We start from the raw sequence: 18,885 nt of genomic DNA, 5'->3' as shown, positions 1-18,885 counted from the left end.
CCAACATGGGAGATGCGCATACCTGCTCCACTGGCGGTGTGCACCTGATCATGACCACGATATGGCTCCTGAGTGGAGAGCTTACCCATCTCACCGGTGAGGTGGTTGGTAGCTCAAGTGTCCATGTACCATGTAGGATCAACGGAGTAAGACGGAGTACGGCCATGATCATGACTCGTCACGGCAGCGGCGGCTTGCTTGTCGTTCCCTTTGCCGTTGTTGCTGAGGCCCAGAAAATCTTGTTTGTAGCGACGATGACAGTGAGAGGCAATGTGACGCTCAAGGCCACACAGTTGGCAGGCCTGCGGCGCACCACAAGAAGAACAGCACGCAACCGGCCGGTTGCCACCCGTGATGGTCGGAGCATTGCCCCGCGAGGCCGGTTGTGAGGACGGCGCCGGTTTGCCACCTGAAGATGATGACCGCGGGGGTTTACCACGAGTCGCAGCATTGGCGGAGGCGAAACCGGGAGAGGTGCGGCACGCCTTAATGCGTTGTTCACGACCAAGGAGTCGTGCATAGAGCTCACGAGGTGGGAGCGGATCATCACGACCATGGGCATTCTCAATGAGATTGTCATAATCATCATCAAGCCCGTTAAGCACGAAGGTGGTAAACTCCTCATCCTGCAGCGACTGACCAACTAAGGCCAACGTGTCGGTGAGACCCCGCATCTTGTTGAAGTAGTCCGTGATGCTGAGGTCATCAAGCTTAGTCTCACCTAGCTCGGTGCGTATAGAGTGAGCACGCGCCTGAGACTGAGAGGCAAAACTGGTGTGAAGCGTCGCCCACGCCTCCCGGGACGTAGCGGCGAAGATGACCAGCGACGAGACGCTCAGGGTGAGCGGGGACTGAATGGCGGAGAGGATGGCCTGATCCTGAGCCACCCAGGTGTGGTACGCCGGGTGATGAGGGGGCGGACATGGGGTGGATCCGTCAACGTAGCCCTCCAGATAGCGACTCCGCAGAAGAGGGAGCACCTTGGCACGCCAGGACAGGTAGTTGTCCGGCGCGAGCTTCACCGGCAGCAGATGCGAGAAGTAGAACGGCGCAGGCACCATGGCCGAATCAACATGGGCATGCGGCGATGCATACAGGCCCATCGACGAGGCCGCCCCAGGATGCACGGGATACACCGGGTAGGGCGGGTAGGAGCCGGGGGACGCCGCCCTGGGAGCATCATAGTGTGTCGCGGGGGCGCCGTAGGGTGCCGCAGGGGCACCGTGGTCGGCCGCGGCCGAAGCCGCGGGTGGCGATGCAGCCGCAGCTCCGTGCGGGTGCGGGGAAGACGCCAGGTAGGGTTGAGGCGGCGCGGGCGCCAAGTAGGGTTGCGGCGGCACCACGCCGTAGTAGGAGTGAGGTGGCGGGGCGCCGTAGGGCTGCTGCAGGGGCGGCACGCCATAGGGTTGGGGCAGCGCCGGCCAAGACGACGGCGGCGGCGGCCCACCATGGATCGCGGGAAGGCCGCCCGCAGGAGGAGCAGCGCCAGAGGGAGCACCGATTGGGGTGGCGCCGCGGTCTCCCGATCCGATCGGGGAGCGAGGCGACGACGAGACACTATGGGCCATCGCGAGAGGCTGCGATGCAAGAAATGGCGAGGCAGTAGCGAGAGCCGGCACCGCGGCGGCGGCGGGAGGAACCAAGATCGGTGCGACGGCGGTAGTAGCGGCGGCAGCGGAAGACATCGTAACCTAAACTGATATCATGTTAAACATATGATTTAGGAACTGCTGACACCCCTAACCTGGGGTGTGGCTATCTCATTATATAGAGGTACCCAAGAGATACAATACAATGTTACAATACAGATATACAGAGTCTACATATATACAGTCTAACAGCGGCCATGGCGTTGGAGGTGGGGTGGGGGGCAGCCGGAACCGGGCAGGGAAGACGGGTGGGGAGGAAGAAGGGAGCCTGTTCTCTTCTCTTCTGTTGTTAGCGGGAGGGAGGAACGATTGAGACGATTGATAGCCGAAGCGGTTTGATTGATCGATAGATAATGGCTTCTGCTGTATTTATAGGCGCAGAGGAGGTGTTGCATCGTCGTCGTTGCTCCCTCCCTCCGGTCGCCTCCATCCTGGTGGCGCAAAGGAAGCGACCCCAAAGCCCAGCCCAGAGCAGAGCAGCGAGCGCTCCCACTCCCCGGTCTTCTTGCATTCTCCGATGAAGCTCCTTCCGGAGTAGGAGCCCGGAGGTCGCTGCCGCCGCCATTGTCGCCCGGTGGCTGAATGCCTGCCTGCGTGGAAGAAAGCAAAGGATTTGTTGTTAGTCATCAGGCGGTTGCTTTAATATCCACGCTGCTTTAAGATGCGTGCTATCCGGCCGGCTTCATCCTCAAAGTGATAATTCTACCGGTGCCGGTATGTAATGGCAATGCATCCACCGCCCACCTTGCCATCAAGATTGGTGCCGTGAGTTGTGACATAAAGATGTGAAAACTTTGCCGCGGTATACATTGTAATATGCGATGACATGTATTTATTTTTTGCCAGAATGACTATGGGGAAAGAGAACTAGAGTAGAGGGATGGGCAATGACTATGAAGGAAGAGAACGAGAGTAGAGGGATGGGTGGGTGGCTGCACGCACGACTCTCTCTCTCAACAAACTAAAAACCCTGCATTTTATTTTTGTTGTAAGTGCTCATAACTTTTGAACCGAATTTTTGGTACTGAAACTTTTACATGTTCGCATTCAGGGCAAAAAGGCATTTAAAACAAGACCGATCTAGGATACATTTTGACTAGTTTCAATTAATGATTTCAATTTCAGTTATTTTAAAAATTGTTTTGACTCATTTCAACAAACCTAATTTCACTAAATTTAGAAAAAATATTCACTCATTTCAAATAACTGATTTCACTCATTTTTAATATAAAATATTTCATTATTTTCAAAACCATTACAATGTTCTACTATTTCAAAAAGTGATTTCGACAACTTCACACATTTCCAAACACACCGAGCCACTCATTTCACAAAATTGTTTTATTTCATTTCAAAAAAGGATTTTCTCTCATTTTCAAAAAAAGGATTTTACCCATTTCAAAAAGTTGATTTCAGTCATTTCAAAAATGATTCCACTCAATTCAAGAAAACTATTTCATTCATTTCAGGAATAGAATTTCCTCGTTTAGAAAATTGCTTTCAATCATTTCAATAAACAAATTCTAGTCCATGAAAAAAATGATTCCACTCATTTCAAAAAACCAATTTCACTCATTTCCAAACAACTATTTCACTCATTTCAAAAATTGATTTCACTTCATTTAATAAAGGAATTCACATAATATCGAATAACCAATTTCACTCATTTTAGCATGTCATTTATGTAAATTAATGCAAATAAGCAAGTTTAAACATTTTTATCATGGATGAACGTTGGAAATTATTAATCTACACAAAATTCTGATCATTTTACATATTAAGTTTGTTTTAATCCGATGCACGGTTATTTATTTATAATATGCATTAACATGGAGGTTCAATCTGTAAAACAGCATTCACTGTATAATTTGACAAATTCGTCCGGCGAAAAAAACACAGTGAACGGGCCGAAACTGGATGGCCCAACAGGAGGAAAAAGAAAAGAGGGTGGCCTCACCATGGGCTCGGCCCAGGAGCTGGAGGGGAGGCAGTTGGGTCTGGCGCGGCCCACGCAGCTGGCCGATGCGGTCAACGGGCACGGGGATGTCTCTGTCGCTCGCTGCAGGCGAACAGAGGCGGGCGCACGGGATGGCAGCGACGGCGAGCACAGAGAGCAGGGCGGCTTGCGGCGGGGCCGGCGCGGGCGAGGCCGGAGGTCGCTGTAGACGAACGGACGGCGGCAGCGCATCTGGGCAACCGAGAAATCAGAGGAGAGAGAAGTGAGCTCGGGAAGGAGAGAATAGGGAGGAGGAAGGGGTGCACGGGCGCGGCAAGGACCTGCTGGTCGGCGGCGGCGACTGCCAAAGGTGGTGGGCAGAGGAGGAGCGGTGCCGGGGCTTGGCGAACTGCTGTTGTTGCTGCGGCAGCGAGGCGAGGAAGGCGGGGCGTGGAGCTCCAGCCATGGCGTGTGGTTCCTGAGAGAAGGTAGGGGCTCATCTGCTTGTGGCGCCTGGTCTCGGGTCGTCGGCGGTCGGCCGGCGCGATGCGGCGAGGAGGCGCTCGGGAGACCGGGCTCCTCCCGGTCCAGTGCGAGGAAAGCTGCGGGAAGGCCCTGGCTGGCGCGAGGAGATCCCTTGGATCTTCATCCAAGGGTGGAGAAGGGGAGCAGGAAGGGGTTCGTTGGCTGGGTGGGGAAGAGGAGGGAGAGAGTGGCGGCGGCGGAGACGCGTTGGATGAGACAGGAGGCCTAGGTTTTAGGGATTGGTCTAGGGTTGGTTTAGGACGAGACTTGCCTGCTCTTCGGCGTGTGCTCATCTGTGCTCTCGCGTACGTGGCTTGATTTGATTGGAACAAAATAAGGCCCGGCCTCATCCCTTTAAAATCAGGGGAAGAGATGATTAGATTAGAAAGAAAGAAAAAGGAAAAAAGACAACCGTAGAATGAAGTGGGAGCACGGATGGGAGCATGAGGAGGAAGCAGGCAAGCCGGATCCGTTGGTTTAGGGCATGTACAATGGTTGATAAGATAGTCTTATTTTAGGGAAACATTTGTGACCGGCAGACCGGCCGAAGCTTAGGCCGGTCGTGCATAGTGCGTCCGATACAATTAGATCAAACGCTCCCAGCCCTTCCCTCCCCCACACATCGTCCTGTGGGGCCAGTGCACTGCCTTTTCCCTTATCCCTTCGTGGATGTCTTCCTCCTCGATTTGCTACCTCTATTTTCCCTCTTTTTCTTTGCCACCATCCATTGCGCTAGTGACTGTAGCTTCATGGCCTACTCGGCGCCCAACCTCGTCCTCCATCGTGGCCGGCGAGCCCCTCTTCCATCCCATCCTTCTCGTCAATTCACATCCCCGCTAGCTCCCCGCATCCATGGCCGCCTGCAACCCTTGCGGATCCCATGAGCCGTGATGAAGCGATTTCTGCTGCAGCCGATGCCCAAAAGTGCTACAACCGGCGATCCAAGATGCTACAATGGTCGACGGTGAGGTCCCGGCTACCGGCAAGATGCTACAACCGGCGAAGCGATTTGCTGCAACCGGCGACCCAAGATGCTACAGCGACCGAAGGCAGGGTCTCGGCGACCGGTGAGATGCTACAACCGGTGAAGCGATTTGCTATGACCAGCGACCCAAGATTCTACGACGACTGAAGGCAAGGTCCGGGCGACTGGCTAGATGCTGCAACCGGTGAAGCTATTTTGCTATGACAGGCGAGGTGAGGCCCTGGCGTCCCTATGAAACTGTTGCAACCGGTGAAGCAATTTGCTACGACTGGCGATGCAATTTGCTACCATGAGCCAAGGCGAGGTCCTGGCGCCCCGGCGAGATGTTGCAACATGCGAACCGATTTGCTACGACCGGCAAGGTGATTTGCTACTACGGGCGAAGAAGAGGTCCTTGCGACCTGGGCGAGCCAAGGTGCTACGACAACGACTGGAACCTAATAGAATCGGCACCCCTGTTACAAGCAGCGATGGCGAGTTGCGAGGAGTGGTGCGTCCGGGATATGCGGCGACGCGGCGAGGCGAAAAAAGCTTCAATGGCGACATTTTTTCTCAACCCAGTACGACAAGCTGATGGTGATTCAATGGCGGCTGGATTTTCTTCATTCAGACGCATGGCACGGAGCAGGCAGGCTGGTGCAGCGAGTGGGGGCCGCGAATTTGTGGCCGGCAGCCGCTTGTGCCGTCGCGGAGCTGTGAGGCATGCCAGCGCAAGCCGTTTTCGCGAGAAAGGTCAACACTACGTTTCTATTTCTACAAGATCTAGACGAAGTGGGCACAGAGTAGATGACGTGGGGATAGAGATCCAACGGTTATACATGGGCGAACCCAACGGACACACGGGGACCGGCGCAAGGCTCTGGCCGGTCGACCGGGGCAGAGTGGTGGCCCTTATTTTAAGTCTTACATGTAATTTGGAGATGACAAGAAAATGTGTTTACAATGGGTCATCTCTTAGTCTTATCTTTAATAATTAGTTATACCTAAAAACGTGATGAAACATATTATGCTAAGAGATCATATTTCGTCTTCTCTTAAATAAGAGAAGACAACCTTTTTCTTATGACTTCTCTCTTCTCCACCTCATCATTTATCCTACGTGACATTCTTAAGATAGAATCATTGTACATGCCCTTGGAAAGGAGATGGTTTTAGGAATGGCTCCGCGACAAACGGGTGTTCTAATGAAGAAACCGAAGATGTTTAGGGATGTAGGGGGTGATCCGAACCCACTGGTCACGATCGAGTGGATCGGGTTCGGGGGCAGTTTTCGAACGCACACGTGAGAGTGGATTTGTGCATCGCGCGGAGAGACTCCGGCTTAGGCAAGAGAGAAAACGAAGATCTAGGTTGCAAGTGTGGTCTCGGACAGTCAACGATGAGAACTGAGAGAATCAGCAACTACGAACGGATGCAAGTTTTATGAAAACATGTGGATGCAATGCTCATGATGACATGATGAAATGCAACAAATAATTAAATAATGCGGCTACAACGAAATAACTTGAAGGCATTTGGAGCGTCGGGCTCGGGCTGTCTCAACTCTCCCCCACTTATAAGAGATCTCGCCCCGAGATCTAGGAATGAGAAGAGGAAGATGACGAGGTAAACGGAGTTGCTGCTTTGACAAACGAGTGAAACCACAGACCTTGAGAGGTTGAACAACTTTAAAGAAATAATAAAACGGAGATGAACGAAGTTGAGAGCACTCCTGTAGAAAAGAGGAACAAGGAACACCCATGAGAACCTTGCGATTGCAAAGGCACATGAAAGGGGTTACAAACGGTCAAGAAAGAACATGCAATCACTCCGGTTGAAACGAGATAAACAAGGAACAAGAAAGAACAAATTCGAACAGCACTTCGGTTGAAAAGAGAAGTAAAACTTGATGAGATGGAAAGAACTTGGAAAAGAGAGAACAACACGATGCCCGTGGAACGAATTAACGGAGAAAACCAACATCTTCTACCACAAGTGAATTTGAAAGCATCATTACGAAGAAGACTTGAATAGAGTTTTTTAATGAATCAACCAACAAAGGTATGTTTTCAAATGGTCTTATGGAAAATATCCCAAAATTATGAGGTGAAAACCTGCCACTAACGAAAAAAAAATATTTGATTGGGAGCAACAAGAGATGAGAAGCTTCTTTCACCGAGAGAATAAGAGAAAGCTTGTTTTATCGGTAGGCACCATAATTAGCAGCATTTCTTAGGGAAGGCTTTAGGTGAAATCTATACCAAGATAAATCCAATGAAGAGATTGATGGGTTAAAAATATCTCATTCTTGACAACTTCACTTCATGACTCCTTATGAATCAAGAATGATATACTACCACCTCAAAAGATAAGGAAGAAGGGATTGCACTTCAGAATGCAAGATGAAGAGCACTTGAGCTCCTCCAACAAGTGTGTTGCCGAATGCTTAGATAACGAATGCACTCTTTGATAAACCACCATGTACAGCCTCCATGCAGAACTCCGGAATAAAAGAATGATCAAACGAAGGAAAGTTGAAAATAACAAGATGAAGCCTTGCAATGATTTGAAATTGATATCACAAATGAACTCTGGTAGAAAGAATTAAATCATCTCGAGGAAACAAGAATAAGAATTATGTCATTCTTACCCTTCGTCAACTTTAATTGTTGACAAGCAACAGATAGGCATGCTACTTATTCTTCTTGCAATGATTGAGGAGAGATATAGCGCAAACTTGGGAAAATCTTGAACGACTTATCGGTAGGATTTCAAAAACATTACAATGTTCTACTATTTCAAAAAGTGATTTCAAAAATTTCACACATTGCCAAACACCGAGCCACTCATTTCACAAAAAAAAATTATTTCATTTCAAAAAAGGATTTCACTCATTTCAATAAAAGGATTTCACCCATTTCAATAAATTGATTTTTGTCATTTAAAAAACGATTTCACTCAATTCAAGAAAACTATTTCATTCATTTTAGGAATAGATTTTCCTCGTTTAGAAAACTGCTTTCAGTCATTTCAATAAACAAATTCTAATCCATGAAAAAATGATTCCACTCATTTCAAAAAACCAATTTCACTCATTTCCAAAAAACTATTTTACTCATTTCAAAAATCGATTTCACTCCATTCAAAAAAGGAATTCACATAATATCGAATAACCAATTTCACTCATTTAAAAAAAGATTTCACTTATTTCAAAATATTAATTTTCAATTCAATAAATTTGTCTTCAGTCATTTCAAAAAATGATTTCCCTCAATTCAAGAAAACACTTTCACTTACTTCAAAAACCGGATTTCACTCGTTTCTAAAAACTAATTTCACACACTAAAGTATATTGACTGAAATAAGTCGATTGAAATGTTCATACGGATTGAGTGAAATAAGTTAATTTCAAAAAATATATGGACTAATTTCAAAACTTTTCAAAAAAAATATTTCACTCATTTGCTACACTAAATATAGATTGAGTGAAATAAGTGTATTGAAACATTAAAATTTAAATGTGCTTGAATTGTATCCAAGATTGCCCTTGTTCTAAAGGTTTTGACATCATGAATTTAAATATATAGAAAATTAATAAATAAATTTTAGTGTAAAAGATATGAGTTGACTAAATATAAGACATAAATAAAATGGATGGATTTTTTGGGGGGAGAGGGGAGAGAATAGACTCATGCATGCAATTCTGCTTTATTGACTCACTGTCATAAAGTGGTGGAGTCGTGGGTGATGGTACACCACAGAGGGGTGGCCCATTGATTGGGAAGCCCGACATAGTGTCGGAGTGCCCAGCTTCCGAATAAGGCATGATCTTGACGTGCAAGCCAAGAAGCTCCCGTGGCGAGGTCAGTTATGCTCCCCATAAAATCCTGGCTCTAGTCCCCTTTATAAGGCGAGGCCAGGAGTAGGTCGACAATATCTATTTAATAGCTCAGATTGTGCTAGCATTCATCAACCTCAATATGTAACTCCCGCACACAATGTGCTCTTCCCATTAATCCAAAACGAAGCATGTAAAGGAACGCGACAGAAAACAAAAAAAATCTGACCTAAGCACCAGCTCAGGACCACTTTGGAGACTGCATACAAGGTTTGATCTTTTTTGTTACCGACTCGTAGCGCAGCGGAAGTAGAGTCGATGACGAACGGTGGTGCAGATCCCCGCAGCTAGGATTTACAACCTCCCAACCGCAAGGATGTATACCCTCATCTGCCCCACGGACACACCTCTGGGAGGTGGTCAGACAGTCCCTCGGACGGTGTCGCGGACAGCCCTTCGGGAGGACCCTCAAAACTCGAACGGTCACTCGGACAGCCCTCCGGGAGGATTCACAGAACTCGGACTATCACTTGGACAGCCCTTCGGGAGGCACTCTCAAAACAGCCCCTCGGGTAAAAGGATCGAAACTACGACCTCTCTACGGGGTTGCACACATACGGTGTCATCTATCCGGCAGGGCTTCGCCGTCCAAAACTAGTTCCCACCGAAACCCAGACAACCTTTCGGCTCTTCAAAACTATTTCGCTGGGAGGGAGAGAGAAGCCAGATCATGCATGTCACTTGTATGTGAGAAGGGATGAGAGTGGAGGGCTGCCCCTCCACCTCTATTTATAGGAAATCCCAAGGGGTAGGGTGGTTTTACATTAAAACCCAAAGGCACATGAATGAAGTCCTTCCTCAAGGGCATCAAAGTGAAACCAAGGAACAAGAAGGGCTCCAAGGTGGAGCCCCAAGTGTGGCCGGCCACACCCTCATGAGGGGTCCCAAAAAGGGCTCCTATCCATCCATGTCACACCCCAAGATCTTTTGGGCAAAGCCCCAAAAGGCGGCTTTCCATAAAATATCCCAAAAAGCACTTTCACTATTCACGATGACATTTTTCAACGCCCGTTCGAGCTGAAAATATTTATGTGGGCTTAGAACATTTCCAGTACCCACCATAATAATTTTCAACGCATTCTGGAACAATTCCAGTTTAGTGATTTTCATCTGCGAAAAGCATCTGAACCGGTTCCCGCAGCTTTGGAACATTTCCGGTTTTTATTTCTGAAAATTCCAAAATGATTCTGTCACCCTCCAAGAATTATCAGGTGATGACCCACAAGTATAGGGGATCTATCGTAGTCCTTTCGATAAGTAAGAGTGTCGAACCCAACGAGGAGCAGAAGGAAATGATAAGCGGTTTTCAGCAAGGTATTCTCTGCAAGCACTGAAATTATCGGTAACAGATAGTTTTGTGATAAGGTAATTGGTCACGAGCAACAAGTAATAAAAGTAAATAAGGTGCAAAAAGGTGGCCCAATCCTTTTTGTAGCAAAGGGCAAGCCTGGATAAACTCTTATACGAAGGAAAGCGCTCCCGAGGACACATGGGAATTATCGTCAAGCTAGTATTCATCACGATCATATGATTCGCGTTTGGTACTTTGATAATTTGATATGTGGGTGGACCGGTGCTTGGGTACTGCCCTTACTTGGACAAGCATCCCACTTATGATTATGACCTATTGCAAGCATCCGCAACTACAACAGAAGTATTAAGGTAAACCTAACCACAGCATGAAACAGATGGATCCAAATCAGCCCCTTACGAAGCAACACATAAACTAGGGTTTAAGCTTCTGTCACTCTAGCAACCCATCATCTACTTATTACTTCCCAATGCCCCCCTCTAGGCCCAAACAATGGTGAAGTGTCATGTAGTCGACATTCACATGACACCACTAGAGGGATGACAACATACATCTCATCAAAATATCGAACGAATACCAAATTCACATGACTACTAATAGCAAGACTTCTCTCATGTCCTCAGGAACAAACGTAACTACTCACAAAGCATATTCATGTTCATAATCAGAGGTGTATTAATATGCATAATGGATCTGAACATATGATCTTCCACCAAGTAAACCAACTAGCATCAACTACAAGGAGTAATCAACACTACTAGCAACCCACAGGTACCAATCCCAGGCTATGAGACAAAGATTGGATACAAGAGATGAACTAGGGTTTGAGAGGAGATGGTGCTGGTGAATATGTTGATGGACATTGATCCCCTCCCGATGAGAGGATCGTTGGTGATGACGATGGAGATGATTTCCCCCTCCTAGAGGGAAGTTTTCCCAGCAGAACAGCTCCGCCAGAGCCCTAGATTGGTTCCGCCAAGGTTCCACCTCGTGGCGGTGGAGTCTCGTCCCAAAAGCTTGCTTATGATTATTTCCTCAATGAAAGACTCCATATAGTAGAAGATGGGCATCGGAGGGCCACCAGGGGGCCCACGAGGCAGGGGGCGCACCCCCCACCCTCGTGGCCAGGGTGTCGGCGCCCTTTGGTACTTCTTGCGCTCGGTATTTTTTATATATTCTAGAAATATCTTCCGTGAAGTTTTAGGACTTTTGGAGCTGTGCATAATAGTTCTCTAATATTTGCTCCTTTCCAGCCCAGAATTCCAGCTGCCGGCATTCTCCCTCTTTATGTAAACCTTGTAAAATAAGACAGAATAGGCATAAGTATTGTGACATAATGTGTAATAACAGCCCATAATGCAATAAATATCGATATAAAATCATGATGCAAAATGGACGTATCATCAGGCATGTGCGGAAAACATTTTGACTTAATGGCATACCCCAAAACAACTTTTTCGGTTTCACCGAAACTCATCCGGTGACCTCTCTTATCGAAACTTTTTCGCTGTTTCCGAAAACTTTTTCCGGAAACTTTCTCTCAGACTCCCTATCTAGTATTCAGGAGATAGATGACCCTTAAGTGTGTGACCCTATAGGTTCGGTGAAGTATAGACATGACCTGGAACCCCTTCCGATTAATGATCAACATCGGAGCCGTGGACACCCATATTGACCCCTATACCCACACGAATGAATATTCAAGTGAACCTCCAGTTGACGTGTGTTATTCTTGTTGCTCCGTGATATGTTACGAATACCCGAGGTGAGACATGTTGGCATCCCTGTGGATCAACTCTTTGTCCACTATGCCATTTACCTCGTTACCAGTATTGTTCTCTTTTCTCGTTCCGTGTTCCGGCATCCCCGTGATCAAATCACCCTTTGTCTGGCCAGCCGATGATGGATACGGTAACACCGAGAGGGCCCAGATATACCTCTCCATCGTCGAAGGAGCAAATCCCAATCTTGAGCTATCTCGTTACTTGCCATACCTTTCCGTGAACCCGTAAGCCGCCATAATAGCCACCCAGTTACGGATGATGTTTAACAAACCCCAAAGTTCACGATGCAAGTATGAAGGAACTCGATACTCTCATGGTCTAAGGAGTTATGCAAACATTAACTTCTCTGTGTTATTAACCATTAACTTGTGACGAATGAATCTCATAGCATAACATCAGTCCGGGTCGATTCAACTCAAATGTTCTCTTAACATTGTGCCCTCAAAATTGCTGGCATAGACATGCCCATGATCAAGAAAACAGAACCATCATGCAACACTTGAGCTAGTCTTAGAGGCCAGACTAGGAATACTTCTTATCATTTATTATTCCACACGTGCATATGAGTCTTCCTCCAAGCCTCGTTTTATCTGTAGACTCGAGAACCATAGCAGTTATAGCATGGAACATAAACCTAATTATGAACAAGGAGATAATCAATAACATTTATTATTACCTCTAGGGCATATCTCCTATAGACTCCCACTTGCACTAGAGTCAATATCTAGTCAATTCTAATGCACTTTACACCTATGTCATACTGGTGTAGAAAATGCTTCTCTTGTGATATAGCCTAATGTCCAACGGATCTAACGACTTCAGCTCCGTGTGTATCTTTGCATATCCTCACGTTTTCACGCTTTCACAAAATTCATATTTTATATGGACTTGGCTTTTATGTATGTAAATCACAGGTCGAACCTGGATTCCTCAGACTGAGTTATGGAGAAACTACCTGCAGTAGTGTCCCATTGACAAAAGCCATCTTGGAACCATACAAAGTTCATGAATGAACTATATGATTCAACATCTTGTTTGTCGCTTCTAAAGCGTCACTACAAGAAATATGTCAACTTGTGATCTTCTGTTAATGACCCTAGAAGAATTGGTCATAGATCTATGACCATTTCAGACCAATTGGTCAAAAGTTGTTCGGGGGGCTCCAAAACCTAGACTATAACGACCATTTTGGTCAGAAAGGTCGTAATTTCCTTACACGAAATGGTCATAAAGCAGATAGCACTGGTCTGCTGCCTTATTTCTAGCTGATCATGACCAATATAGATGGTCATAACCTTGTAAATTGTGGTGGGTTGCTATGACTAGGCGCCACCTCATCAGTTTTGCCTATGTGTCATGTCCATGTGGCAGTTTTTGCCCTAGGTTGTGAAGCAACCTATATTTCTGTCATTCCCAAAATTCCCAAAAAAATCTCATAAATTCTTTGGGTCATATCTTCATCAAATATGTAAAAATCCTTCCTTGCCTAGTTCAAAACTAATTCAACAATATTCATTTTCCTATTCTGTTCACGACAGCACTTTATGAAGGAAGTGCTATTTATATATTCTTGATTGCCCTCGGAATTTTTGGGCACTCTTTCCTATCCAAATAATTACCGCATGACAAAATTCATCTCCACTTGCCTAGCAAATCTTCCTCGGCAAATTTCCAAAGTTTTTGTACACCTAGAAGCATTGTGAAGGAAGTACCTTTTTTATATATCCAAATGACATGAAATTTATACAGTTTCTTCATATGCCCAAATTATCACCCTCCTCCAAATTGCATCTCAGGCAAATTATCTATGTGAGCCCAGGTTCAATTTATATTTTATGGTCAAATTGGCACATTGCAAAGCAAGTGTTATCTAGACCCCTCCTATTAACCTTAAACTCTTTGGGGACTCTTCCATACCTAAATCATTGCCACATGATAATATTCAGCTCCATTTTCCTAGTCAATCTTTCTCAGGAAATTTTCAAAGTTTCTACCTCGAGAGAAGCTTTGTGAAGTAAGTACTAGCTAGGCTTACCCAAATGATCTGAAAATCTACCAAGGCATAACCATACCTATGTAACTTACCTACACCAAATTTGAGCTCATTTCATTCATCCAATTTCTCTCACTAGTTTTCCCAAGTTTCTGTCCATAGAAGAGCATTGTGAAGGAAGTACCACTTTGGCATGTCCAAATGGTATCAATTTTCTACGGTGCTTTCCAATGCCCAAATAATCATCCTCCACCAAATTTCAGCTCAATCCATTCATTATTTTGAGCCCAGCTTCAACATTCATATTTATGTCCAGTGTGGTACTTTGCAAAGCAAGTACCACCTAGGATCCTCCTTTTGATCTAAAAATTTGCGAAGACATTCTTCTTAGTAGATGATCATCCTCAGCAAAAACTCACGCCCATTGTCCATGTGCATTTCCCGTACCGCTAATCAAACACTTGGCTGCTAATTCATGTTTGAGCATCGATCGGTCTCCTCGTGAGAATCTTATGTTGTAATTTTCTTCCTAGAACCTACCTGGGGAGTGCCCAACCCACTAGACATGCGTATGCTGCCCAGAACACATGGCAACGCCATGGTCATGCGGTGACCACGCGTCGGGCATGCGAGTTTACGCGCTCTAGAGTTGGGGGCCTTGGCCACCGCCCAAACCTCGATGTATCGCCATCAAACCATGTATTTATGATTAAATAGGTACTTATGTAACTATAAATGATTTTTGGAAGAAATGAATAGTAAACTATGAGGCAGCTGCAGTTCAAATTTGACCCGCTTCCTACTGAATCGGCGGGAATTTGTATTTTTCACCAGAGGTGGATCAAAACTTTTGAAGCCCAACAATTTTGTCAATTGTGCATTAAATATGGCCTAGTATTTTATAAAAATGATTTGGTCCAATTTTGCAATAATTATTTGGGAGGTCCTTCACAAAAAAACCTCCTTTTGGGCACTCGAAACATGGAAAATGGTTTTTTTGTCCAAAGAAAATGAAAACTTCCTTAGGAAACATTGTTTACCATTCCAATATACACCCTTGTGCACAATATGGGATCATTTGAACAAATTATGCCATGAATGTGGCCATAAGATTGATCATTTGGCTTGAAAGCCATTGATATCCACACGTGATAGCTTGATTTTGAGAACACTTTTTTAAAATAATTGCCGTATTACAAGTTTGTTATTTTTCCTGGGAACTTGGCCACATATAATGACACAATGCGAAGGTTTCCCAATTTTTTGATCTTTTTTGAATTTTTTATGCCCGTTTCAAAATGCGGTCAAAACGGTAGGAATGACCGTTCCTAGCTAGTGGTTGAATCTTGAATTTTTTTTGGTGTTTCTCTGATTAAATAGGTACTTATGTAACTAGAAATTATTTTTGGAAAAATAAATAGCAAACTATGAGGCAGCTGCAGTTCAAATTTGACCCGCTTCCAACTGAATCGGTGGAAATTTTTCTTTTTCACGAGAGGTGGATCAAAACTTTTTGCACCCAACCATTTTGTCAATTGTGCATTAAATATGTCCTAGTATTTTAAAAAATTGATTTGGTCCAATTTTGCAACAATTATTTGGGAGGTCCTTCACAAAAAAACCTCCTTTTGGGCACTCGAAAAATGAAAAATCGTTTTTTCGTCCAAAGAAAAGTGAAAACTTCCTTAGGCAACATTGTTAGCCATTCCAATATGCACCCTTGTGCACAATATGAGATCATTTGAACAAACTATGCCATGAATGCGGCCATAAGATTGATCATTTGGCTTGAAAGCCATTGATCTCCACACGTGATAGCTCGTTTTTGAGAACACTTTTTTAAAATAATTGCCGTATTACAAGTTTGCTACTTTCCCTAGGAACTTGGCCACATATAATGACACAATGCAAAGGTTTCCCAATTTTTTGATTTTTTTTGAATTTTTATGCCCGTTTCAAAATGCGGTCAAAACGGCGGGAATGACCGTTCTTAGCTAGTGGTTGAATCTTGGAAATTTTTTGGTGTTTCTATGATTAAATAGATACTTATGTACCTAGAAATGATTTTTGGAAAAAATAAAGAGCAAACCACAAGGCAGCTACAGTTCAAATTTGACCCGCTTCCAACTGAATCAGCAGAAATTTGTCTTTTTCATGAGAGGTGGATCAAAACTTTTTACACCCAACCATTTGGTCAATTGTGCATTAAATATGTCCTAGTATTTTATAAAAATGATTTGGTCCAATTTTGCAGCAATTATTTGGTAGGTCCTTCACAAAAAAACCTCCTTTTGGGCACTCGAAAAATGGAAAATGGTGTTTTCATCGAAAGAAAATGAAAACTTCCTTAGGTAATATTGCTTGCCATTCCAATATGCACCCTTGTGCACAATATGAGATCATTTGAACAAACTATGCCATGTATGTGGCCATAAGATTGATCATTTGGCTTGAAAGCCATTGATCTCCACACGTGATAGCTCGTTTCTGAGAACACTTTTTTAAAATAATTGCCGTATTACAAGTTTGTTATTTTTTCTAGGAACTTGGCCACATATAATGACACAATGCGAAGGTTTCCCAATTTTTTGATTTTTTTGAATCTTTTATGCCCGATTCAAAATGCGGTCAAAACGGCGGGAATGACCGTTCCTAGCTAGTGGTTGAATCTTGCAATTTTTTTGGTGTTTCTCTGATTAAATAGATACTTATGTACCTAGAAATGATTTTTGGAAAAAATAAATAGCAAACTATGAGGCAGCTGCAGTTCAAATTTGACTCGTTTCCACCTAAATCGGCGGAAATTTGTCTTTTCACAAGAGGTGGATCAAAACTTTTTACACCCAACCATTTGGTCAATTGTCCATTAAATATGGCCTAGTATTTTAGAAAAATGATTTTGTCCAATTTTGCAACAATCATTTGGTAGGTCCTTCACAAAAAAACCTCCTTTCGGGCACTCGGAAAATGGAAAATGGTTTTTTCGTCCAAAGAAAAAGAAAACTTCCTTAGGCAACATTGTTTGCCATTCCAATATGCACCCTTGTGCACAATATGAGATCATTTGAAGAAACTATGCCATGAACATGGCCATAAGATTGATCATTTGGCTTGAAAGCCATTGATCTCCACACGTGATAGCTCGTTTCTGAGAACACTTTTTTAAAATAATTGCCGTATTACAAGTTTGTTATTTTTCCTGGGAACTTGGCCACATATGATGACACAACGCGAAGGTTTCTCAATTTTTTGATTTTTTTTGAATTTTTTATGCCTGTTTCAAAATGCGGTCAAAATGGCGGGAATGACCGTTCCTAGCTAGTGGTTGAATCTTGTAATTTTTTGGTGTTTCTCTGATTAAATAGATACTTATGTACCTAGAAATTATTTTTGGAAAAAATAAATATCAAACTATGAGGCAGCTGCAGTTCAAATTTGATCCGCTTCCAACTAAATCGGCAGAAATTTGTCTTTTTCACGAGAGGTGGATCAAAACTCTTTACACCCAACCATTTGGTCAATTGTGCATTAAATATGGCCTAGTATTTTGGAAAAATGATTTGGTCCAATTTTGCAACAAATATTTGGTAGGTCCTTTACAAAAAACTCCTTTTGGGCACTCAGAAAATGGAAAATGGTTCTTTTTCGCAAAGAAAATAAAAAATCCCTTTGTCGATACTGTTTACCAATCCAAGATGTAAACTTTTGTAGAGTATGATATCACTTGAACAAATATTTGGTAGGTCTTTTACAAAAAAAACTCATTTTGAGTACCGAAAATGGAAAATGATTTTTCCGTGACCTATTTAAAAGGTCACAAAGTCTTCGAATTGTTCGTGGCGTTCTGATTGGTCCATAGGCATATCACGCGGATCATGCATCAGACACCGTCGGATGCTCCCGGATCCAACGGCGGACCTCATACCCTCACCCTCTCACCCACGTAGCCCTCTCACCCCTCACCCACGCAGCCCCCCACTCCCCACCGTTCCAACCCTTCTCTCCCACACCCGCACCCGCTCGCCAAACCCTAGCCGCCGCCGCCCCCGCGCCATGGTCGTCGACAGCGAGGAGCCCGAATCCCCACGCCTCCCTGTCCTCAAGTGGGTCATGTCCCCCGCCATGGCCACAGCGGGCCTTCCGGATCCGCGCCGTCGACGAGCTGGATCCATGCCTCCTCGCGCCGCTGGCGTCTGCCCGATCCAGATCGACACCACCACCCTCTCATCCTCATGCGCCAAGCGCCGCCACCACCATCAGATCGCGAAGCATCGCATCTGATGGCGTCCCCGGCGCGGCCAGCCTCCGTCTCCGGCCCCTTCGCCCTCGCCCAGGACCTCGCCCGCTGCTCCTTCGACCACACGCTCCGCTGAGAGGTCAGCTCCTTCTCCATCCATCCGTCCATCTACGCCAGATCCGTGTCTGCTGTATGCTGCTGTGTTGCTCCTTGCTTACGAGTAGTAGGCCCCGGGACTACACCGCATATCGCGCGCGCAGCGGCCGCTGGGTCTGGCCGCCGCCCTCTGCGGCCTGCCTCGTCCTGATTTGCCACGATGACGGTGGTCATGTGCATGTCCTCTGCTGTGCCTTGTGCTGGATTGGGAGCTTCCCTGCTATTTCTAGGTGTAGGAGGTTGAAATATGCTACTCTAGATTCCATGCTTCATTTCTGCCTACTAGCGAGATCTCTGTATCATTCGTTAGGGGCTCATGGCTCCTGCTGTCAACTTACTGCTTGCACCAAAAGTCAGGAAAATTGTTCTAGGTGCGGGTGCCTTTCGCTTCTGTCTTTTGTCAAACTATTCATAAACTTGTTATATTTCAT

The 18,885-nt window shown here is 45.2% G+C and overlaps 1 protein-coding gene across 1 annotated transcript; it reads right to left on the bottom strand.

Moving 5' to 3' along the window:
• Window positions 1-1,740: 1,740 nt before the first annotated feature.
• Window positions 1,741-18,466, bottom strand: LOC123153018 (proline-rich receptor-like protein kinase PERK10). The gene is made up of 5 exons (XM_044572345.1): window positions 18,282-18,466; window positions 4,382-4,462; window positions 3,927-4,228; window positions 3,607-3,837; window positions 1,741-2,239 (listed from the first exon to the last, which is right to left on the bottom strand). Exons 1-5 carry the CDS (start codon window positions 18,464-18,466, stop codon window positions 2,019-2,021), a joined length of 1,020 nt encoding a protein of 339 aa, XP_044428280.1. The 3' UTR covers window positions 1,741-2,018.
• Window positions 18,467-18,885: the final 419 nt, after the last annotated feature.

The sequence above is a fragment of the Triticum aestivum genome, chromosome 7A (genome assembly GCF_018294505.1).
Source record: "Triticum aestivum cultivar Chinese Spring chromosome 7A, IWGSC CS RefSeq v2.1, whole genome shotgun sequence".
NCBI lineage: Eukaryota > Viridiplantae > Streptophyta > Magnoliopsida > Poales > Poaceae > Triticum > Triticum aestivum.
The sequence above is the reverse complement of the archived record's forward strand: the minus strand, read 5'-3'. Positions and strand labels throughout refer to the sequence as shown.